At 55.2% G+C, this 22893-nt stretch overlaps 1 protein-coding gene across 3 annotated transcripts; it reads right to left on the bottom strand.

The window, feature by feature from the left end:
- Positions 1-6733: 6733 nt before the first annotated feature.
- CHRM1 (cholinergic receptor muscarinic 1) lies at positions 6734-18512 on the bottom strand. 3 transcript variants are annotated; one of them, XM_043871258.1, is made up of 4 exons: positions 18466-18489; positions 17898-18009; positions 17366-17458; positions 6734-9192 (listed from the first exon to the last, which is right to left on the bottom strand). In XM_043871258.1, exon 4 carries the CDS (start codon positions 9114-9116, stop codon positions 7734-7736), a length of 1383 nt encoding a protein of 460 aa, XP_043727193.1. In that variant the 5' UTR covers positions 9117-9192; positions 17366-17458; positions 17898-18009; positions 18466-18489; the 3' UTR covers positions 6734-7733. The 3 variants fall into 3 exon arrangements, with proteins under 3 accessions (XP_043727193.1, XP_043727199.1, XP_043727187.1); XM_043871264.1 differs by lacking the exon at positions 18466-18489 and adding an exon at positions 18441-18459; XM_043871252.1 differs by having other exon boundaries at positions 17898-18512.
- Between the last annotated feature and the right edge of the window lie 4381 nt (positions 18513-22893).

The following is a 22893-nucleotide window of genomic DNA, read 5'->3' as shown; positions in this document are numbered from 1 at the left end:
GCTCATCAGAAAGACCAAGCAATGATTAGATGCTTGGAACTTTCAGCCCCACCCCTCATCCACCACGGAGGGGAGAAGGGCTAGAGGTTGAGTTAATTAATAATTGGCTTTCCTGGCATCTCAGATGGTAAAGAATCTACCTCTAACATGAGAGACCGGGTTTGGTCCCTGGGTCAGGAAGATCCTCTGGAGAAGGGAATGGCAACCCATTTCAGTATTCTTGTCTGGAGAATCTCACGGACAGAGGAGACTGAAGCAGGCCACAGTCCAATGGGATGCAAAGAGTCAGACACAACTGAGTGATAACACACGCACGGTGAAACCTCCATGATATTGTTGTTCAGTCACCAAGTGGTGTCCGACTCTTTTCAACCCTGACAGACGCCAAGCCGCTCTGTCCTCCACTATCTTCCAGAGTCTGCTCAAATTCATGTCCGTTGAGTTGGTGATGCTATCTAACCATCTCATCCTCTGTCACTCCCTTCTCCTTTTGCCTTCAATCTTTCCCAGCATCTGAGTCTTTTCCAATCAGTCGGCTCTTTGCATCAGGTGGCCAAAGTACTGGAAAGTATTCAGCTTCAGTCAACATCAGTCCTTCCAATGAATATTCAGGACTGATTTCCTTTAGAATTGACTGGTTTGATCTCTTTGTAGTCCAAGGGATTCTCGAGTGTCTTCTCTACACCACAGTTCAAAACCATCCATTCTTTGGCTTTCAGCCTTCTTTATGGTCCAACTCTCACATCTGTACAGAATTACTGCAAAAACCATAGCTTTGACTATACAGACCTTTGTCAACAAAGTGATGTCTCTGCTTTGTAATATGCTGTCTAGGTTTGTCATAACTTTTATGAATGCCTCCATAAAAGTCCCTAAAACTTGCAGTTCATAGAGCTTCTGGGTTGGTGAACACGTCCATGTGCTGGGAGGGTGGGGCATCCCAGCTCCATGGATACGAATGCTCCTTTGTTTGGGACCCTCTGGATCTCACCCTTTGCAACTCTTCATCTGGCTCCTGATTTGTATCCTTTACCATATCCTTTATTATAAAAATGGTAAATGTAAGTCTTTCCTTGAGTCCTGTGAGCTCTTATAGCAAATTATTAAACTTGAGTTGGAGTTATGGGAACCTCCAATTTGTAGCCAAATCAGAGAGAGGTATGGGTAAACTGGGGACCCCTTACTCGGGACTGGTGTCTGAAAGGTGGGCCATGTTGTGAGACCGAGTCCTTAACTTGTAGGATTTGATATTAATTTCAGGTAGATGCTTTCAGAATTGGATCACAGGACACCGCCAGCTCATGTTGGAGAATTGGTTGGTATGGGAAAAAGAAAAACAAAAACCATAGATTTAATATCAGAAGTTTTGTAAGTGGAGGATAAAGGAAACAGAACTTTTTCCTTTTTAGGGTGAGAATATTCCAAGCAGAAGAGTAAACACTTGGAATGAGCTTGAGGCCTGTGTGAGGACTAGGAGAATCTCAGAGGCTGGGAGTAAGGGCTGTGTGGGGAGGAGTCACAGACAAAAGAGGCAGAATGAATGAAGTGGGTCTGAGTGTTAAGGTTATTGGAGGCTACGTGGCTTGCTTTTTAATCTCAAGTGCCTAGTTGTTAGCAAGGAATTGATAGCATCAGATCTGTGTTTTGGCAAAAGCCCTTTGGCTGAAGCAGGGGGAATGGAGGGGAGTGGGACCGATTTGCACCGGGACTGGCAAATTATGGCATGTGGGTCTATACCACTGTGAGTTAAGAATGGATTTTGCATTTTTAAATCAAAAGAAAATCAAAAGAGAAATAATATTTTGTGACACAAGAGAACTATAGACAATTCAAATCTCAGTGAAAAATTCAAATCAGGTTTTATTGGAACACAGTCATGTTCATTTATGTATGTGGTGTTCACAGATGCTTTGGACCCCAGTGGCAGACTTGGACAGTTGTGACAGAGACTATATGATATATAAGAACCTAAAAAATATTCTTCATTTTGCCTCTTGGCTTGTGCATGCGTGTGTGATCAGTCATTTCAGTCATGTCTGACTTTGCAACCCTATGGATTGTAGCCCACCAGGCTCCTCAGTCCATGGGATTCTCCATGCAAGAGTACTGGAGTGGGTTGCCATGTCCTCCTCCAGGGGATCTTCCCGCCCCAGGGACTAAACCCCTGGTCTCCTGCATTACAGGAAGTTTCTTTATTGCTGAGTCATGCGGGAAGCCCCCTCTTGGCTCATAGAGTCTCATATCTGGCTTAAAAAAAAACAAAAACACTTTTATTTAGTTATTAAAATATCTATTTATTTGGCTGTGGCAGGTTTTAGTTGCAGCACACCGGGTCTTTAGTTGCAACGTGTGGGATCTAGTTCTTTGACCAGGGATGGAACCTGGCCTCCCTGCTCTGGGAGCATGGAGTGGGCTGGGAGCATGGAATAGCCACTGAACCACCACGGAAGTCCCTATCTGGCCTTTTATGGAAAAAATTTGCTCACTCCTGAATTAAGGAATTATTTTTTTTAAGGGATTATTTTAACGTTTCAGGCAAGAGGCCTTCATCAGGGTAGTGATGGAGGCGGGAGGGGGGAGGGAGGGAGAAAACAGAATGAATTTGGGAACTATTCAGGGTGGGGGCGGTGAGTAGACCAACGGGGTACAGGGAATGAGAGGAGGAATCTAAGGCTACTCCCCGATTTCTAGGTTGAGTACTGCGTGAGTGGTGGTGCTAGCCGGGTCAGAAATACCAAGAGGGATTTCTGCAGCTGGGAGGCAGGGGGAATACACGGACTGGGAGGGACACGTAAGAACATTTTTCAGATCTACTTTGCGTGACAGTCTGATTCCTGGAGTTATGCAGTTTGTGTGTGTCGCCAAAGATCCTAAGAACAAAGTGTTAGTCACTCAGTCGTGTCCAACTCTGTGACCCTATCTATGGACTGTAGCCTGCCAGGCTCCTCTGTCCATAGAATTCTCCAGGCAAGAATACTGGAGTGGGTACCATTCCCTTCTCCAGGGAATCTTCCCAACCAAGGGATCGAACTCGGGTCTCCTGTGCTGCAAGCAAATTCTTTGCTGTCTGAGCAACCAGGGACGTCTCAAACTCTGTGGAGCCTAGAGGTTAGTGTGGGACACTTGTTGTTCTGTGCTATACAGGTGAGCAACTAACTTCCTGTCGGAATTTCCAGATGGGTCAGCATCAGTTCTGTAAAATCAGAACCAGTCTCCAAAAAAGGAATCTGAGGATTCCAAAAGCCTGCGGGAGGCCTGGGAGAATATGATCTTGTCCCTAGATGCCAGGTTGCCTCTCATTCATCTCCAAATTGTCTGGGGAAGTTGTTCTGCTGGAGAAAGGTAGGGCCTGCCTCGAAGTAGTATCAGCCAAGTGAGCTGACCCTTTGGGGACCTAGGCTTCCTGCTGAGGGGTGGGGGCAGGAGCTGAGACGGCCAAGACCATCTCTTCTGTCTTTTGTCCTGTGGTCCTAGTCTCTTGAGAAGCCGTCCAGCCCGGTTTGAAGTACCTTTTTCTTGGCAGGGCTATTCTTCGGCTCTTCCTGCAGATGGCGCTAAAGTGACACGATGGGAACGGAGGGGTGGGGGCCGGGGGGAGGAGAAACGGTCCTAACTCGCCTCTTTCTCTAGGTCTGCTCCTGCCTGTTAGCTGGAGGAGGTGGCGTTCACAAAGGCATTCCATTCTTTCCCTGATTCCTGATGGGGCACAAAACGCCCTTGTTTCTGGAGCAAGAAGGACTCCCTCAGAGCAGGAAGGGGTGCTGCGTTTGGGGAGGAGGGAGAGGCCATGTCCAGCCAGGGCCGGAGGACTCAAGCCCCCACCCCGTTTGCTCCGTCCATCGTCCGCTAATCTTGCTTCGGAGGCTTTCAGAGCTCAGACCTCATCTCCGGGAAGTCTTCCCGGACCGCACACCTCCCCCAACCCGGGCGTGCCGGGCACCCCTACTCGTTTCTCCAAGCCCCGTTTCTTCTCCCTTGGCTGGTGGAATGGGATTCTGGACTCTTTTTGAAGCCCAGGCTGGAGGAGTGGGGAAAGGTGTGGGCCTGAGCGTGGACTGAGTGTCTGGCTTTCACCTGCGGAGCCGCCTGGTGCTGCGGTCACACTGCCCGTAGAGGCATTGAGGTGCTTTTTCTACAGCCCATCTCATCCTCTTGAGGCTTCTGCGGAGTTAATTCCCCTTTCAGAGCTGAGGACACTGGAAATAAGAGACACGCCTGAGGGGAGGGGGTACTTTCCTGGTGTTCCAGTGACTAAGACTGCTTCCACTGCAGGGGGCCAGGCTGGATCCCTGATCTGGGAACTAAGATTCCGAAAGCCATGTGACATGGGGGTGGGGGTGGGGGGACAGGATTAAGAGACATGCCTGAGGGGAGGGGGCGTGGGCAGGTAGGACCTGTGCCTGGGACAAGGGACACTTTGACCTGTGACCTGCCAGCCCCATTCATCATCTGAATACCAGCTTTGACCTCCCACTCCTGGCCTCCAGTAGAGGTCAGGCCAGTCTGATTCTGACACCCCTGCTCTCCCAACACTGCTTGGCTTCTTCAGCACCTCCCCCGCCTCCCAGGACCACTGCCTTCAACACAGGACAGGGCATGTAACCTAAAGGGCGCTCAAGCTAAGAGGTGGTCAGGGAGGGCCCTTTTCAGGGTCTTGAGCTGACCACCCAGGAAGCTGTGCTGCGGGAGAGGAGGAGGGGCTTCTGTGTCCTATGGTCCTTCTCTACAGTGCTGTGTGTCTGCTAGCCTCTGGCCAGCCTGTCCTGTCACCTCTGGAGTGGATCTCCCGGCCCGTGGTATCGGAAACTTCCTTTTCAAAGGCTTCTTGGAGTCCTGACAGCTGTATATGGGTGAATCTTCACTCTCTCTCTCTATAAGGGATTTGCCCCACCTAGGACCTCATTTGTCTTGCTCAGTCACTAAATCATGTCCGACTCTTTGTGACCCCATGGACTGCAGCTCGCCAGGCTTCCCTGTCTTTCACAATCTCTGGGAGTTTGCCCAAATTCATGTCCATTGAGTCAATGATGCCATCCAACCATCTCATCCTCTGTTGCCCCCTTCTCCTCCTGCCCTCAATCTTTACCAGTATCAGGGTCTTTTCCAAAGAGTTAGCTCTTCGCATCAGGTGGCCAGAGTATTGGAGCTTCAACATCAGCGTGAGTCCTTCCAATGAATATTCAGGTTTGATTTCCTTTAGGATTGACTGGTTTGATTTCTTTGCTGTCCAAGGGACTCTCAAGAGTCGTCTCCAGCACCACAGTCTGAAAGCATCAATTCTTTGGCACTCAGCTTTTTTATGGCCCAACTCTCACATCCGTACATGATTTATTCCTTTAGGTCAGAATTTCTCAGACTTTAACCCACGTCACAATCACCTGGGAAGCTTATTGAGACATGGCCGGGCTCTACCCCTAGAGTTTCTGATTCAGTAAATCTGGGGTGACCCCAAGAGCTTATATGTCTGACAAGTTCCTGGGTGATACTGATGCTACTGGTCAGGACCACTGTGCACTTAAGGGTTAACTCAGCTTTCAATCCAGTGTCTGGGCTGTCCAAACCTCTACACTCCAAAGAAAGGTTTGCCTGGCTCCTGGGAGATAGCCCCTAAACTCTTGGAATATCCTGTTTGATAAGAGTATTTTTGCTTATATGGGAGCCAGGGGCCTCTTGGGATAGCCTCTGAAGGGGCTGGAGACTAAGTAACTAAGGTCAGCCATGTGGGTGGTCAGCAGCCTCCATCAAACACCAGACACCAAGCCTTGGACGAATTTCCTGGTTGGCAGTGGTTCATGCAGCTGCAAACTGTGTTTCTGGTGTGGCGACTCATTGTTGCTGGAAGCATTAAGTGCTGTCCCCATGACTCCACTGGGAGAGGCCAGTGGAAGCTGGCAGCTGGTCTCTCCTGGACTCTGCCTGTGCACTTTTATGCTTTGCTGACTTTGCATCCTTCCACAGTAATAATTATAACCACGAAGATAACAGCTTTGCTGAGTTCCGTGTCCTAGTGAATGACTGAACCTAAGGGTGGTCTTGAGGACACCCGGTGACAACCAGAGAGCCACTGCTCTGTGCTGTGGGATTAACCTCGCTAGGCTTTAGGCTTTGGGGGCCCCCTCACCAGTAAAGTGCCTGAGGGGCATCTTTGTGGAATGCTTTGAGGGGCTTTGAACTGCCTGGAAACCTGGGTGTTGCTTTGGGGGTAACCCTGAAAGGTCTTTGTGGGTCACTGGGCCCCAGTCTTCCCATCTGTAAATGGGGTTTTGGAGCATTTCTTTTCTCTCTGGGGTGGGGGGTGATGAGTTCCCCTTACGGCAAAGCTGCCAAAAAATATGCTGGGCTGTGGGCAGGGGCAGTTTATTTCATGGTCCTCCTACTTCCGGTAGCCAGCTCTGCCCACTACAGCCTTCCTCACCTGAGCCGGACGCTGGGTGCTGGGTTCACAGGTTTCAGTAGATCCGGCCACTCGGTGCTGCTCCTCCTGAGACCACCCTCAGGGCAGTGACCCACTTCTCACGGTGCTTGGACCCTCCCGCCCCACCCTGCCCTGCCTTACGGCCAGGTCCTTGAGGGAATTCCTTGGCAGTCCAGTGGTTCGTACTACGGGTTTCCACTGATGGGGGCACAGGTTCGATCCCTAGTCGGGGACCTCAGATCCTGCAATCTGCATGGTGCGGCCGGCGGGGGTGTGAGGGAGGGAACAAAAAGAGCTAACTAACCCAGAGAAGGCCCCTTAGCGGCCGCTGGTTATGTGGCTTTATTCACAGACTCAGCGCTTGCTGAGGTTGGGAGGAAAGAACATTTGGGACCAGGCTGGGCTGGGAGATGAGGGTGGCTGGGAGGCCATGCATGGGTCGGATGGGCGAGCTCACAGGAGGGAACCTGTGCTGGGCCAGGCCAGTGTGGGTAGGGGGCGGAGGCAGGCAGCATGCGGGAGGCCTGGCTAGATCCGAGGAAGCAGATCTACCCAGGGTGGTGTCTGTGAGCCAGGGAGGGAGGGTCTGAGGGCTTCTCCAGAGCAGGGGCTGGACAGCAGGCACCCCTGCCCCTCACTCCCAGGGAAATGACTTAGTGGGACAGGCGGGATGCCTGGTGCTCCCTCCTTCTGCTGCCTCAGGGCTTGACGTGAGACTGGCCACACTTGTCCCCTCTGGTGTCATTGTCCCGCTGATGCTTGGACATTTGCCTTGGGGGTGGCCCACACAAGGACACCCTGGAGAGTATTTGAGGGCCCAGCGGAGTGGGCTGTGCCTGGGGAGGGAGTGGACCCCTGGGAGGCAGGGATACTCCCTTGAGCCAAGCTTTTCTCTCAGTAGTTGGTGTCAGTTCCCTGCTGGCAGGGCGTGCCATCCCCCGCTCGATCCAGGCCAGCCCCTGGGGCCATGGAGGACCGCTTGGTTAAACCTCCTTTCTCCTGGCCCGCTCTGCTGGCTCTGCATGGACTTCCTGCCTGAACACAAACAAGGAATCCAAAGCCCGGATACCCCCTCCCAGGCTTTCTTCCTGGTGAAGAGCCCATTCCCACCTGGCAGGGAACACAAGAACCAGTTCCCCGGGTTCCCCAGTTTGGAAAGTTGGTGGGGTCTCCCTGGGTTGTGCAGGAAGGTGACCTAGGGGCCCTGGAATCCTGGGGGGGCCCTCCCCCCCGAGCAGGGCCCTGGGTCTGAGGTTACCGCCCCTGCCCGCTTTCTACCAGGGCCCGCCGGGGTGGAGGGATGCAGGCAGGAGGGCCATCAGCACTGGCGGGAGGGGGTGCGGTGCACAGAGCCGGGGCGCTTGGGGATCTTGCGCCAGCGACGCTTGTCCCAGCGGCAGAGCAGCAGCAGGCGGAAGGTGTCCCGGAAGGCTTTGTTGCAGAGTGCGTAGCACATGGGGTTGATGGTACTGTTGACGTAGCACAGCCAGTAGCCCAGCTCCCACAGGGTCTCGGGGACACAGTCCTTGCAGAAAGTGGACACCAGCACCATGATGTTGTACGGCGTCCAGGTGAGGATGAAGGCCAGCAGGATGGCGCTCAGGGTCCGAGCCGCCTTCTTCTCCTTGACCAGCGAGAAGGTCTTCCGCTTGGCCAGCTGCTCCTTCCCACGGGGCTTCTGGCCCTTGCCCGCCCGCTCGCGCCCCTTCCGGGTTGGCCTCTTGACCGTATTCGGGGAGCTCCGGGGCGGCTGCTTGGTGGGGGCCTGCGCCTCGGGGTCCACCATGGGCATCTTGATCACCACCTCGGAGCCAGGCTCCTCACCCTCCGAGGAGGTGAGGGACTCCATGGAGCCTTCGTCCTCCTCCTCTTCCTCCTTCCAGCTGTAGGCCTGGAGCAGCCGGGGGGCTCGGCAGCAGCGGCAGCACCGCCCTGGAGGGGTCTCTGGGGAGCCCTCGGCCCCTGGCTGGGACCGCTCTGAGCTGCTGCTGCTGCCGCCCCCCTTCCCCGGCGTCTCCGAGCCCTGCAGGGCCGCCAGCTCCCGGGCCCGGTTCTCTGTCTCCCGGTAGATGCGCCAGTAGAGGGTGCACATGACCGTGACGGGGAGGTAGAAGGCGGCCATGGCCGTGCCAAAGGTGATGATGGGCTGGGAGAGGAACTGGATGTAGCACTGCCCGGCCAGAACCGTCCGCTCCCCTACCAGGTACTGCCAGAAGAGGATGGCCGGGGCCCAGAGCACGAACGAGACCAGCCAGGCCAGGCCGATCATCAGGGCTGCCCGGCGGGGAGTGCGCTTGGCACGGTAGCTCAGGGGCCGGGTCACCGAGAAGTAGCGGTCAAAGCTGATGAGCAGCAGGTTCATGACCGAGGCGTTGCTGGCCACATAGTCCAGGGCCAGCCAGAGGTCGCAGGCCAGCGTGCCCAGAGCCCAGTGGCCCATGAGCAGGTACGTGGTGTAGAGGTTCATGGAGAAGGTACCGATGATGAGGTCGGCACAGGCCAGGCTCAGCAGGAAGTAGTTGTTGACCGTCTTGAGCTCCGTGTTGACCTTGAAGGAGATGAGCACCAGCAGGTTGCCTGTCACCGTGGCCAGAGACAGGAGGCCCGTGGTGATCCCGATGAAGGCCACTTGCCAGGGACCCTTTCCCGGTGCCAGGACAGTGATGTTGGGGCTGACGGCCGGTGGCGCTGAGGTATTCATGGTGGCTGGGGGGAGTGGGGGAGGCAGCCCCTTCCTCTAATCACAGGTCGGGGCTTCCTCAGGGGCCGCTCATCACCTGAAAAGAGAGGATACGCGCTTGGGTTGGGCGGCAGGACGCCTCCCAGAGCCCGGAGTGGAAGGTGTTGGGAGCACAGCCTCTGCCCTCTCAGAGCGGCAGCCAGACAGCGTCACACCATCCTCACTGGTGCCCACACCTGGTCACTTAGAATGCACTTTCCCAGCCACGAATGGATTTACCAGCGGCCTGAGGGGGAGGGGATGGCTTTGGCATCCAGAGATCTGAGTCCCCATTCCAGCGTCACCATTCAGACTCCGAGCCTCAATTTTCTCATTGGGAAATTGCTGCTGACGCTTCTCTAACTTAACTCATGTGGCAGGAGTGGGGAGACTGGCTTTGTACATGGGACTGCCACAATTTCAAAGCATTTCAGTCAATTTTATTAAAGCTTTCATTTTCTGAGTAGTTACTACATGCCAGACACAGGGCTAAGCGCTTAATTGAATTACCTAATTGAGTTGTTGAACATTCCAGACTTCCCTGGTTGTGCAGTGGTTAAGAATCCACCTGCCAATGCAGGGAACATGGGTTCGATCCCTTGGGGGAAGGGGGCACTAGGCCCAAGCACCACAACTAGAGAAGCCTGTGCCACTGCAGTGAAGACCCAGCATAGTCCAAAAATTAAATAAATAAATAAAAATACGTGGAGCATTTGTAGGAGGAAGGTCTCTTATGACCCCCATTTCACCAAGGCAACCGTGGCTCCAGCCAGCTCTAAGGCCGGGCCACGGCGACACGGGTGGTGTGTGATCAGAACCCACTTCCCTCGCTCACTCTCTGAGCACGTGAAGATCCAACGGGATTCTTCCCTGAAATAAGGAGTGATGGGAAGGCGGGTGCGGGGCGGGGGCGGGGGTGGTCTCCAGAGAAGAGAGAGGGAAAGAGATACAAGCAAAGGGGCGTGGCGTATGCGCACACGCGCAGTTTGGGGCTGGCTCAAACCCTCTCCTGAGGGCATCAGGGGAAATTGAGCCAGGCCCGGACGCTTGCCTGGTGATGGACAATCTGGAGTAAAAGCAAGCAGGATGGGCGAGGGCCTCAGCTCCCAGATAAGCGAGTTTGGTGACAGATGTGGTGTGCGAGGCCGCAGCTGAGCAGAGGGCAGCAAGGGGAACCGGAAGATCCCCCAGACTTTGCCTGAAGCTGGAGTCCAACCGGGGCACTGAGGGTGGATAGAGAGAGAAGCCATGACTCTTAGCGACCACTGGCCGGGCAGAGGCCCAGCCGCTCAGCCCCTGCCTTGCTGCTGGATTCAGTCATTCGTCTGTTTGCTGAAGAGACTGGGTCTCCTCCTACCTTCAGGGCTGGTATTGCTGGGAAAATTCCAAGGGAGAGACGCTGGGCAGGGACCCAGCAAGCCCTGGTGTTCCTGGGGACCTGGTCTGTGATGAGGAGACTAGAGTCTGTGAGAGCTCACTGCTGAGGGATGCCTTGGTGATGTGTGGCTAGGGGTGTCCTTGTGACAGCAACTCTCAGCATGAGGAGTTGAGAGTGTGACAGAAAGACCATGAAAAGCTGTGGCTGTCAATGCCCCTGGGTCTGGGACAATCTGCATGTGAGGGGGCACAAGGGGAAGTCCTGGCTGAAGAACCCGGGCTCTGGAGTCAGACTGTCTGCATTTGAATCCAGGCCATACCATGTACTGGGTGCATAGTCTCCTCTAGAGATGCCACTGCTATGCGCCTGGGTTTCCTTAGCTGAAAAATGGTAATAATGCCTGTCCCTGGCTGATGCTTGAGGAATTATTGCCTAGCTTAAAGAGTCAATAGATGCCAAGTGCTTAGAACAGCCCTGGTCCATGGTTCCCATGAACATAGCAATGGTAGCAACAAGAGCTCCCTCCTGCCCAGAAGTGTCTGCTTCTTTGACGAAAATTTCTAATACTATGGGGAATTCACTGGTGGTTCAGTGGCTGGGGATCCCCACTTCCTCTGCAGGGGGCATAGGTTCAAACCTGATCCCTGGTTGGAGAACTATGATCCCGCATGCCACGTGGCATGGCCTCTCCCCCAAATTCTATGATAATAGCAACTAACAATAACAATGGTCACTGCTATTAGTTAGCACCCCTGAGGGCCAGTCACTACTCAGAGTACCTATGTATCCTTTTTCACTTAACCTTAACAGGGAATCTATGACCTAGGGATTGTTTTTCTTTCCATTTTATAGATGAAGAAACTAAGGCTGAGAAAAGCACAAGAATTTGTACAGGATCACACAGCTAAGGTAGGAGCCAGGATTGGAGCCCAAGCAGTATGTTCCAACGAAACTTTATTTATAAAACTGATGGTCAGGTGGTCCAGTGGCTGAGCTCCATGCTCCCAACGCAGGGGTCTTGGGTTTGATCTCTGGTCAGGGAACTAGATTCAACCTGCCACAGCTAAGACCCTGTAGCTAAATATACTACACTACACTTATTTAGTGTAGCTAAATAAATAAATAAATAAAAGTAAATATAAAAAACCCTGATGGGAAAAAAAAGAAGAAAAAAAGAAAAAGAGAAGAAAAAAAGAAAAATGAAAAAAAAAAAAGAAAAAACAAAAAAAAACAAAACCCTGATGGTTGACTTAGGAGCTATAGTTTGCCAATTTGAACTAAAAATGTTACACTAAAATATGATTTATCTTGCTTACTGAGCTCTGTTGCAACCTTGTCCCCTAAGGGAAGTCAGGCAGGAGGCTGGGATCAGACTGTAGGTGCTTGGGCTTTTCCCTGTGAGGTCACTGGTGGAAACTACTCTTGACAGGTGACTCTGAACAACTGTGATCCCTTTGATAGTCGAGACTCAGTGCTGTTTGTGCCTGTTTCAGAAATGGAGCAACTGAGGCCCAGAGGAAAAAAAAAAGGTATTGTGTAGTCTAAGGTCTCCTGGCTCCTAGACTAAGTGCTGGCATCCACATCCCAAGCCTGGGTGCCTTGGGGACATTTCTGTAGCCTCCGGCGGCTCCCTGGGACAAGACCTGGGAAGACTGACCAGAAGCTTACAGGCCTGCACCCTCTGCAACTGCAGGGGTCTCCTGTCTGCCTGGGCACCGTGTGACCAAGCGCTCTGCCATTGTACTTGGTCCGCACACCGCAGCAGGGTTAGGACTCGGTGGGGTGAGTGAGGCACTTGCTTTGCATGCAGAATTTAAGTAGATGCCCCAAACTCAGTCATCAAGAAAGTAACATTTCAACGCGACATTTAAAGAATAGAAATCAATGCAAAACATCCATCATGCACACAATTTTAAACTGAGACAGGATCCAACCCTGCATCTGCACAAACACCTCATCGCCCATGCCTCGCCCTAATCCTGGCCCTGGTTCTGACCAAACTTGATTTACAAAAACAGGCCGCCTGTGGGCTGTAATTTGTTGTTTGATTTTCAAAAATATTACATTACAGTATTATTTATCTTGACTAGTGAGGTATTTTTGTACCCACTCCTTAAATTTCGCTCCAAGGCGAACACCTCACTCGCCTCACCCTAATTCCTGCATTGCCGATCACAGTCCTGGGTTTGAATCTCCAAGCTGTCCCTTCCTAGCTGTGTGATCATCAGCAATGACTTAACCTTTCCTTCCCTGTAGCCCTGCCTCCCTCAGCTGATGGGGATACATGCATGCTTAGTCATGTCTGACTCTTTGCGACCCCATGGACTATAGCCAGGCTCCTCTGTCCATGGAATTTTCCAGGCGAGAATACTGGAGTGGCTTGCCATTTCTTCCTCCAGGGGATCTTCCTGGCCTAGGGATCGAACCTGTGTCTCTTGGGTCTCCTGCACTGGCAGGCAGATTCTCTTACCACTGTGCCACCTGGGAAGCCTGCTGATAAGAATGTGCTATTCTGTGCTCAGTCGCTTCAGCTGTGTCCAATAAGAATCATAGTATCCAAAGTGCTTGGCACTGAAATGACACTCAGTCAACAGCCTCTGCTATTATTCGTGACTCCTCATTCTGATCCACTGACTCTCATCTGACTGTCCCCTGCCCTTTCCTCTCCAGATCCTGTCAGAGCCCATCTCTGGTCCCCAGATTGCTCATTTGTCCAGTGGAGGAGTGGGACCAGCCTGACATCTGGGGAGATTTTACAGGATCCTGAAATCAAGATTCCAAGATGGCTTGAAAGCACAGGAGAGAAATAGCTAAGAACATCCTCACCTATAAAATGGACCAAGTCCCAGAGGGGAGGCTGCAGGGGCTGAAGGCTCACTTAGCGCCTCTCAGCCCTGGACCTGCAGGCTTCAAGGCCCATGTTCTTTCCACTTAGCCGGGCCTCTGTGCCCCACCTATGAGCTGCGAGGGGCCCCCTTCAGGGACAGCTAGGGGAAAGAGAAGGGCAGAGGTTCTGGGGAACTGGACCCTGATTCTTGCCACCGGCTGGACCTTCTGAGCCCTTGGGATGCAGCCCAGGAAGAGAGTCATCTGTGACTTTATCTTTCCTCCACAGTCAGAAGTGGGGGTCCTCCCCCAAGCCTCTCTTGGACTGTAATTTGCTCCAGAGAAGGTTCCTGGAGGCCTGCTCTGGTCCCTGCTGTGTGACCTTGGGCAGGTCTCCTTAATTCCTTACTGGGGGCAATTTCAATAAGGCAAAGCCTCTTCAAGGCTACTGGTGGGTCAGCAAGATGATGGCTGAGAAAGAATGTGGCTTCCAGTGACTGGGTGATTTCCCTGTGGGGAATTCCCTTGGGCTGAAAGTCTGGGTGCTAGGGTTCAACAGCAGCTCCAGAATTTCTACAGGGGAGGGACTTAGGGTTAGCCCTCTGGTTGAAAGGGGTGTGTATGTGGTGGAAGAATGTGAAACCATCCATGGGAGTGGGGTAGTTGGTTAGTGGGGATTGCAGGGCCTGGGGGGAAGACTCCCCAAGGAAGTCCTTGCATTGTCTCTGCTTCAGGCCCCATCTCTGCTCTTGTCTTGCTGGGTCATCTTGGGTAAGTTCTAGTCCCGACCTGGTACCTTTCTGTAGGATGAGTGTTTGTGTGTGAGAGTGTGTGCATTGCTGAGTGAGAATAAGAAATGATGGGGATGGGGGTGGGATTTCTCTGGTGGTCCAGTGGTTGAGGCTCTGCCCTTCCAAGGCAGGGGGCATGGGTTTGATCCTGGTGGGGGAACTAATATCCCACAGGCCTCACAGCACAGCCAAAAATTAAAAAAAAAGAGAAATGATGAGGGTCTTTATGGGGATGGGTTGGGACATCCTCTGAGGGTGTCTGGTGTAGAGGAAGGTGGAAAGGAAACAGGAGGCACTTTTCTGCCCAGAACTGTGGCTTCCTGATAAAGGTCTTCGGGAGCTTTTAATAATATTAATATTATCATAGCAACTAATATTTACAGGCTGCTTACTATAAGCAGACATGGCTCTAAGCATTACATACGTGATTTAACTGACCTGTTACAAATCCTTGGGAAATAGGTTCTATTCTCTTCAATTGGCAAAAGAAGCAATGAGGCTCTAACCTGATAGCTCATCACTGATGCAATCAGGATTTGGACTCAGGTGGTCTGCCCGCGGCCTGGTGTGCTGCAGTTCATGGGGTCACAAAGAGTCGGATGTGACTTGGTGACTGAACAACAGCAGTCTGCCTCCAGGGCTAACCTCTCGGGCGCCTACTCCAAATGCTGTGGGGATGAGGGGCTCAATGGCCTTCTTGCCTACTTTGATTAGCTTGGCCAAACCCAGGGTTGAATCAGTCAATAGGGATGAATCAGTCCTTCCCGGAGAATCTTGTCTGCCTGTGTGTGTGTTTGTGTGTGTGTGTGTATATGTGACATCTATCTGGATGTCATCTATTTGGATGACGTATGATCACAGTACTATGGGAAGGCGGTGGTCCAGCCGTAGCTCTCTGCTTGGCACACAGCAGTTGCTCAGTAAACATCTGTGGAATAAATCCATGGATGTACCCGGAGATCTCCTGATTGACTTTAGGACTTTAAGCATGAGGCTGAGCCTGCAGCAACAGAGGGTGGGTGGAGTGATGGGAGTCTGAACCGGCTCCCGAGTATGGTCCCTCCGCTCCATCCAGTTCCTGTATCCTTTCACCTGCCAGGTCCCTGCCCCCTCCCTGAGACCTTGCCTGGCTTGAAAGGATGGGAGAAAAATCCTCAGGAGCATTCTCAACTGTCAAATGGACCAGGGAAGCCCTGCCCCACCTGCTGCAGGAAGGCCTGAGTGAGGTGACAGGACAGACTGGGCTGGGACTGTGCCTGCCAGTGTCGGGGAGGAAAATGTCAGCCTGGGCTCAAAGAGTTAAGGGATGAGGTCAGAGCCTTGAGCAGGGCAGGCTAGCCAGCGCCCTGGACCAATCCCCAGGGGCTGGGGATCTGGCTGGTGAGAGGAAGGGGGAGGGGAGAGATTGATGGGGAGAGGGATGCCTGAACACTGGGGCTTCCTGAATCTTACCACTAGTCAAGGAGTGCAGGAGGGAAGGCAGAGAATGAGGGGTGCTGGGGGAGAGATTCAGGGGGAGGAGTGAAGCCATCTTGTGATTCTGGAAGTCAGCAGAACCCTGGCTGGAGAGAACGGGCGATACAGGGGAAAAGGAGGTACAAGGTGGGGGCCGTGGGGCTGGGTACCTGGGACCTCACACGTGCAGGGAAGCTGGTCCTCTGGCCAGGCCTCCTGACCCATCCGTCCCTTCTGTGGGGGCCTGAACCCCAAACCATCCTGTCAGAGGTGGTGCTCCCCACCCCGGGGTTAATTTTTCTCTGAAGGTAGCTCTTGACCCATTAAAGGTTTACAAAGCTTCCACCGCTGACATCTGGCTTTGGAAAGGAGGGTGTAAACTGATACACTTTATCACCTTTCCAGGCTCAACAGCCACTCCAGGGGCGTGCTGACTACCCCTGGGAAGGGCAGCAGCCATCAGTTAACCGCTCATAAATGCACCGCTGAGCCGGAAGAGGAGCGTCAGCCTTAGAACCAGTGCCAAATACTCTCACTGTTGATGGACCTTAACCAGTTGCCCAACTTTAGCCGGATCATGTCAGAGCCTGGCAGTTAGCAGGCTGGGCCCCAGAGCCCACTCTGCCAGGTGGCATCAGAAGTGCCTGGCCCTCATCCTCATCTCCGCATGCCCTCTGTTTTCACTCTTGGCACTCCCCTCCCCATTTCCTTTCTTCTCTCTCCCTCCCTCCCCCATCTTTCTAGGCATCACCATGGCATCACAGCAGAACAGAAACCCAGCGAGATATTCACCCACCTCTCCCCGCCCGCCCAGGAGCCCCAGCTCCTGCTCATGGAGCTCGCTGCTTCCCCCACCCCATCATCCTGCTCAGGGAGGTGGGAGTTCAAGGCTGTACTGAGGGTGAGGAGAATGGGGTCCAAGCCCCAGCCAGATCCCTAAATATCCCTTCTGTGACCATGAGCATGTCCCTGCTCCTTCCTCAGCCTCAGTCTCTCCATCCGTACAATGGGGAGGTTCCTTTCTAGTCTGACATGCCTTCTGTCTACCCTCTTCTTGATCCTCTGGACTCCTCTTTGCACTTGGGGATCTGGTTCTCAGCCCTCCAGCACCCAGCCGAGGAGCCCAGAGTCACATCTTCTGTGGCCCCATTTCATTGTTTCCTCCCCTGCCTTCTATATCGCAGTGGCGATCACAGCTTGCCCAGTGGCTGAGGTCAGGGGGCAGAGAACTAACTCTCATCTGACAGCTCAGTGAGCAGCTGATTACCCAGGGGCAGGAGACTGTCCGGCTGCAGGAGACAGTCTGACTCCTTCCTGCCGTTTGGGCTGGAGGCCCTGGGTCAGCCTGGGCGGTGCTGCAGGTACGTTTTCTGGGAAGCAGTGACTCTCTCTCCACTGGCGCTGATAACCCCCCAAGCAGCACCTGTCGGAGTGACCCGATGAAAGCTGCCCACAACCTCCCCAGCTGCCAGCTCAGAAGCTGGCACTCGGCAAGAATCAGAGCGCCTGGCCTCCAGCCTGTCCCCACATTGTGAAGTCTGGGGGTCCTGGGGTGGGTACCTGGCATGGGTGCTCGTTCGTATCTATGCATTACCTGGATATAGGGCTGTGATCTGCCCTGCGAGAGCCCAAGGTACTATGGACATAGGGAGGGCCCTCTGGGCTCCTGCACACATCGGGACCATGTTCCCTGGCCGGCGTGGCTGTCCATGCGCCCGTGTCCCCCAGGAGCCCTGGAGCTCTTGGCCTGGTCTCCTGCTGGCGTCTGGCCCGGCACCCACCTTGGCATCCCGCTTGTCCATCTGGCCAGCAGCCTGGTTCAGTCCATCTTGGAGGGGATGAAGGTGGATGGGGATGGTGGGAGTCAGGGTTCCCTGAGGGAGGAGAGGAGGAGGTTCTGAGACTGGCACCCCAGTCAGGGGGGGGGCGGTCAACCTCCCACAAGATTCTGGTGGCAAGGGCTACCTCTTGGCCCCCTGCCCTCCCTACTTTGTCCCTGGGGCTTGGGGGCTCTGGCTGCTGCATGGCAAGCTGATCCCTTCTGGGCTCCGGGTCCAGAGTCCTAAGGGCGCCCCAGCTCCTTTTCCAGCTGAACCCCAGAAAAACATTAGATGTATCCACCAGAAGCCAAGAGATGGGGTACTTGGAGCAGCGTTTCAGAGCCTCGGCCTCTAGACCCTTCCCTGGCCCCCTCCTCTCTCTGGGGTCCCTCTTCATTTCCTTCTAGTCCTGGTCCCTGCCTTGCATGAGGACCCTGATTCTACTGCCCCCACCTCGGTGGAGCCCCTCCCAAGCCCTCCCAAACATACTCACCATGGGGCTGGAGAGGGGTCTGAAGGGTCCTCAGCCCCGCTGTCTCTCCGGGGGGCCGACGGCGTCTCCAGGGACCCAAACACCTGGCTCCCGGGGGGAGCTGCGCCCTGTGCTGGCAGCCGGAGAGGCACAGCCAGTGATTGGCATGTCCCACCCCCTGGCACGCCAGCCTGGGGGGGGGAGGGAGGAAGAGAAAGAGGGAGGGAGGAAAGAGAGGAAAGGAAGGGAGGGGGAGCTAGAGGGAAGCCTCGGGCAGCGTCCGGGGTTACAGTGGGCCCTGGAGCGTGGCCTTCTTCTCCACTAGGGCACCCAATTCCAGCCCCTACAGGTAGGGTGCAGGACAGGAGGGAGATGAGCCCAGAAAGGCTAAAAGTCCAGAACGGGAGAGAAGGCGGATACAGGGAGACAAACACCCACACCCAAAGCACACAGACTCGGCTGCACACACACACACACACACACACACACACACACACACACGAGCTCACACACACACACTCTCACAAAGACACACTGTTTCCCCGGCTCCTTCCCCCACCCAACCTTAGAGCCCCCAGCCCGCGTGTACCAAGCCCCGGCACACACAGCCCGGTCGGTCGGTGTTCACATGCCTGTTACCCCAGCACACACGCCCTGCCCCCTTGCACATGCCCACGCGCCCACCCACCCAGCCCCACACCCTGCTCTTTCTCCCTGCTGGGAAAGAGCTGGATTCCTTCTGTTTGGAAATGACACATTGGGCCTCACGTGAGAGGCTCCAACTTGGAACAGACCCAGAGGGCTGGCGCGCGCGCGCCCCAGGCTGAGGGCTGAGCGGACGCCGAGCCCGCGTGCTGGTTTTCTGTCCCCGCTGCACAGCCGGGTGTGAGGGCACATGGGTGTCTGGTTTGCGGGGATGAGTGTGTGTGTGTGTGGGGGGGAACGTATGCCTGCTCCATGTGCTGCTGAGTGCCTGCACATGTGTGCCCCTGAGTGCTCATGTCACCGTGCAGCCGGTGGAAACGCAGGTGTCGCCCCATGGGTCTGAAGCCAGGACGTGTGTCTGTGTTCGGTGTGTGTCTGAGTGTTGCCCAACTGTGGAACTTGCTAATTCTGACAAGTGAGGCAGCTTCTACCTCTCTGCCTGTGCCACCCCCAGCTTCCACCTGGAAGACAGACAGACAGGCAGACAGACAGCTCTCCTCCCAGCCTGTCAAACTGTCTCCCCTGACTCCCACTTGGGGCTCACAGGTGTGCACCTGGCAGGTGACAGTCTGCCCTTCCTACCCCTACCCTCCTTGAGCCCCACTGCTTGGCCGGCACTGCCTGCCCCCAGGCTGGTTTGGATTTCTGTGTTGAGTTTCCTCAGAGATAGAACCCCTGGGGACCTTTGCCATAGAGATCTGGGTCGTGCCCAGCCCTCACCTGGTCCTAGAGACCTCCTGGAGAGCTGGCCACGGAGCAGAGGTGGGGAGGCTATTGCTGGGTCCTTTGCTTCCCTGAGCTGTGCTGAAGCCCTGGGGTGTAAAGCAGGAAGGACCAGGATCATCTGTTATTTGCAGGATGTAGATGAGAAAATCAAAGAGCAGAGGTGGGTTTAAAATGTGCTTGGCACGTGTTTGCACTCAGGTCCCTCAGCTCTGAGCCGGAAACTCTGGAGGGGCCGGGGAGGGGTGTTGGGAACTGCCCCACCATTGGCCCCTTGCCTTTCCCGGCATCCAGCACCCACCTCAATCCTGATGTCTAAGGGTAACCTGGGCTTCCTCAGGCTGGAGTGCCGGTTGCCAATGGAGTCAGGTGGAGCGGAAACTCGAGTCCCTGGGGTGCGGCCAGCCACCATCGTGCCCCTGGTGGGTGGGCACACGTGGCAGTAACATGTGGGGGCATCTCTGCTTCTCAAAGCCAGCTGCGGCTAGAGCAAGCACCCAGGCCACCTCCTCTCTTAAGTCCAGGAGACCCTGTCGCTTGGAGAGGAATCTGAGCAACCCCCTCCCATTCCAGGGTCAGCCAGCCGGGCAGGGGAGGGTCAGAACTCGACCAGTCCCTGCCCGTGGGCGCGGATACCTGCTGCCCCCTGCTGGTCCGCGCTCGATTTGCTGCGGCGGCTTGTGCGCGCGGTGGGGCTGCGTGTACTTGTGCGCATACACGTGGCTGAGTGTGGGGGTGTTAGGCCTCCACGCTCAACATCCATTTCCGAGTCTGAATCAGGCTCTCTCCTTGCCCCCTCCCCCCAAGCTCCTTGGTCTCCCTTTTCTCTTCTCCCACCGCCTCTGCACACGTCCCTTTAGAAATAAAAACACTTATTTTGTAGGCGGGAGAGGAGGGTGACCAGCTTTCCCTTGCCTCCTCCTGGGTGCCCCTCTCTGTCCCAAGAGGTTTGTTTGCTCTTTAAGTCCGTGCAGCCGCGGAGGCAGGGGGGTGACGCCCCCGCCCCCTCGCCCCAGCCCACCCCCGATTGTATGTTCTCGGCCCCAGACTTGGCCGAGTCCCCTTACCAGATGGGGAAACTGAGGCAGGAAGGGAGGAAAGGAGGTAGGGCCGGGAGAAGCTCTCCCACCCGGCTCTCTCACCGCCCCCGCACCCGCGCCGGATTTAGCCGCAGGGAGGCTGGGAACATTGTCTTTATTTTAAGCCACCGAGTGCGGCACGAACGCGGCTGCTCGCGACAAAGGGCTCGGCGAGGCAGCGGCAGGCGGCGCACGTGGGGGTCCAGCCCCGCCCCCGCGCGACCCTCAGCCGCAGTCGGACGGCCGGGCTTGACCTCGGCCACTTCCCTTTTCTGGCCTTTCGGGCGGGATCCTTGTTGGCACAGGCTCCTGGCGGTTGCTATTTTGGTCGCCGGGCCGAGGATTCACTCACTCCCTTTAGGCCACCGAGGGAACAGCGGGTCGGCCCGTAGGGCCGGGTTCCTCTCTCAGCCTCCTCTCCTGGAGGAAGAGAGAAGATGCCTTGGGTGGGAACTAGCTCTCCGGCTTCCCAGTGGAGGCGCCCTGAGCAAGTTAGGGCCCCCTCTAGTCTGTTTCATTATCAGTCAGGGCACCTAGAAATACTTCCCTGACAGCGCTGTTTGGTCGCCAGTTGCAGGTTAAACTTGGCATTGGCGTTTGTTACAAGTGAAAGCCATCATCATTGTTATTTATAACTCGTATTGAGCACTTACTACGTGTCCGGCCCTTTAAGGACTCTTAATTAACTAGTTTTGTTTCTCATTGCAACTCCCAGGGGGAACTTCTATTATTATTCCCATTTTACAGATGAGTAGAGGTATAAGCAGCTCGCGTGCCAGGGGGTTTCACCTAGGATGCGGTCAGCGTGCCTGGGGCGGTCCGGGGACTGGGGTCGGAGGGAGAGTGAAGGCTTTCAGGGATGTCAGAAACCGGTGACAGCATTTGTAAAAATTCGAGGATCTTGGCTGAAAGCCGCGCGCGGGTGCGGGGAGGAAGTGAGCGTCGCGCTCCCGCTCTGCGCTCGCAGCCCCTCAGCTTAACCTTCACCCTTGGCTTGAAGCCACTTTAGAAGCTCAGACCGAGATAAACTTGCCACTTCTCAGTGCTGCTTCCTGTTCTGGGAGAAGGTGGCGGAGTGGGCGATCCTCCTGGCCCCCACCAGACCTAGGGTTGGTCTTCAGTACCCTCTGGAAAGGACCTGGGTTGGTGATCTCACCCGTGGTGGGAAGGGGCCTCCATTCCCAGAGGGGAGGCAGCCGGTCGTTCTGGGGGTACCCTTCCTTGATACGTTCCCCCCCACCTCACCCCCCACTGCTTTAGGCCCTCAGCCTTGTTACCCCCTCCCTCTCACCTTCCGGGCGGAGAGACTAATTCCCAGATTTAAAAGGAGAAACTAAAATCAGGGAGGGGCTGCGGATGGAGGAGGCCTAGAAAGGCGCCCCTCCCGATCCCCCGCAGTCCCTGCAGCCCGGGGGACCGGAGGAAAGCGACTTCTACAAAGGCATCATCTTGGACAGGATATCGGGCTTTTCCGAGTCTAGTTGCTAAGATAAGGCCTCTTAGGAACAATCTCCCCTTCGCCTACTGGGAGCTTCACCTCCCCCAGCACGGCTCTGTTCTGGGAGCCTCGGGGCAGGCGGGGGCCCGCAAGAGCCCCGCGCCGCCGGCCCCGAAGCCTCAAAGTCAGCTTCCAAAGAAAGGATGGATTCTGGCGGCCCGGAGAGCGGCGCCTCGCGCGGCCTGAACCTGCAGGGGCGCTGCCTAGTCCTTACAGCGGGTGGGGGCGAGTTAACCGGGCGCCCGGGGTCGGGCGGTGATTGTTGGGAACCGAGGCAACGCATCATGGACGAATCTCTGGATCCTGGTGGGACTGGGGAGCGGGGAAAAGCTGCGTTCTCTCAGGGCGCGCGTTAGCGTTCCCTTGTCCCGCGTGTAAGGACCTGAGTCCAGGTCACTTGCTGCCGCCTAGGAGCTGGACGCCCTGCGGCCGTGCGGCCCGGACGGAGGAAAGGCGCGCTTTCCGCGACGGAGGCCCGTGCTTCTCGCGCAAATCTCCGTGGCCAACAGCAGTTCGAAAAATCAGATTAACAGCGTCGACTTTGCTACGCTTGGTCAGTGGACACCCGGCCCCATGTTTTCACGCCACACGGTATAGGGGCCCCGGCCCGGGGAGAGAAGTCAGGTGAGCTCTGGGCGGAAACGTAGGGCGGGATCCCGGCCCTGAGGTTTTGATGTCCAAGGTTTCCCCCAAACTCTCTGTAACTGAGTCCGTGCGCCCTGGGAGTGACCTGGTGAGGCAGGACGGATTTCGGGGTTCCCAGCTCCCGACCCAGCTAAGTTTGCTTCCTTTCCTGGTAACACCCTTCCCTCCGACTCCGACTCCCGAGGGCATGTATCCCGTCTTCGAACTGCCCACCGAGGTGGAGACTGAAGTTCGAAGCCCACGAAGGCCAGGAAAGGGACGGAGCCAGGCGAGTGGAGCCTAAGCCGGGTCCCTCTCCCACCCACCTCTCGGCGAGACCCTCGCCTCTCACAGGCGCAGCAAGTCCATCGGTGGCAGCGGGCTGCCC

The sequence above is a fragment of the Cervus elaphus genome, chromosome 2 (genome assembly GCF_910594005.1).
Source record: "Cervus elaphus chromosome 2, mCerEla1.1, whole genome shotgun sequence".
Classification (NCBI taxonomy): Eukaryota; Metazoa; Chordata; class Mammalia; order Artiodactyla; family Cervidae; genus Cervus; species Cervus elaphus.
The sequence above is the reverse complement of the archived record's forward strand: the minus strand, read 5'-3'. Positions and strand labels throughout refer to the sequence as shown.

Excerpts from the sequence above, each read along its gene's own strand:
- CHRM1 (XM_043871252.1), bottom strand. The coding sequence starts at position 9,116 with ATGAATACCTCAGCGCCACCGGCCGTCAGCCCCAACATCACTGTCCTG.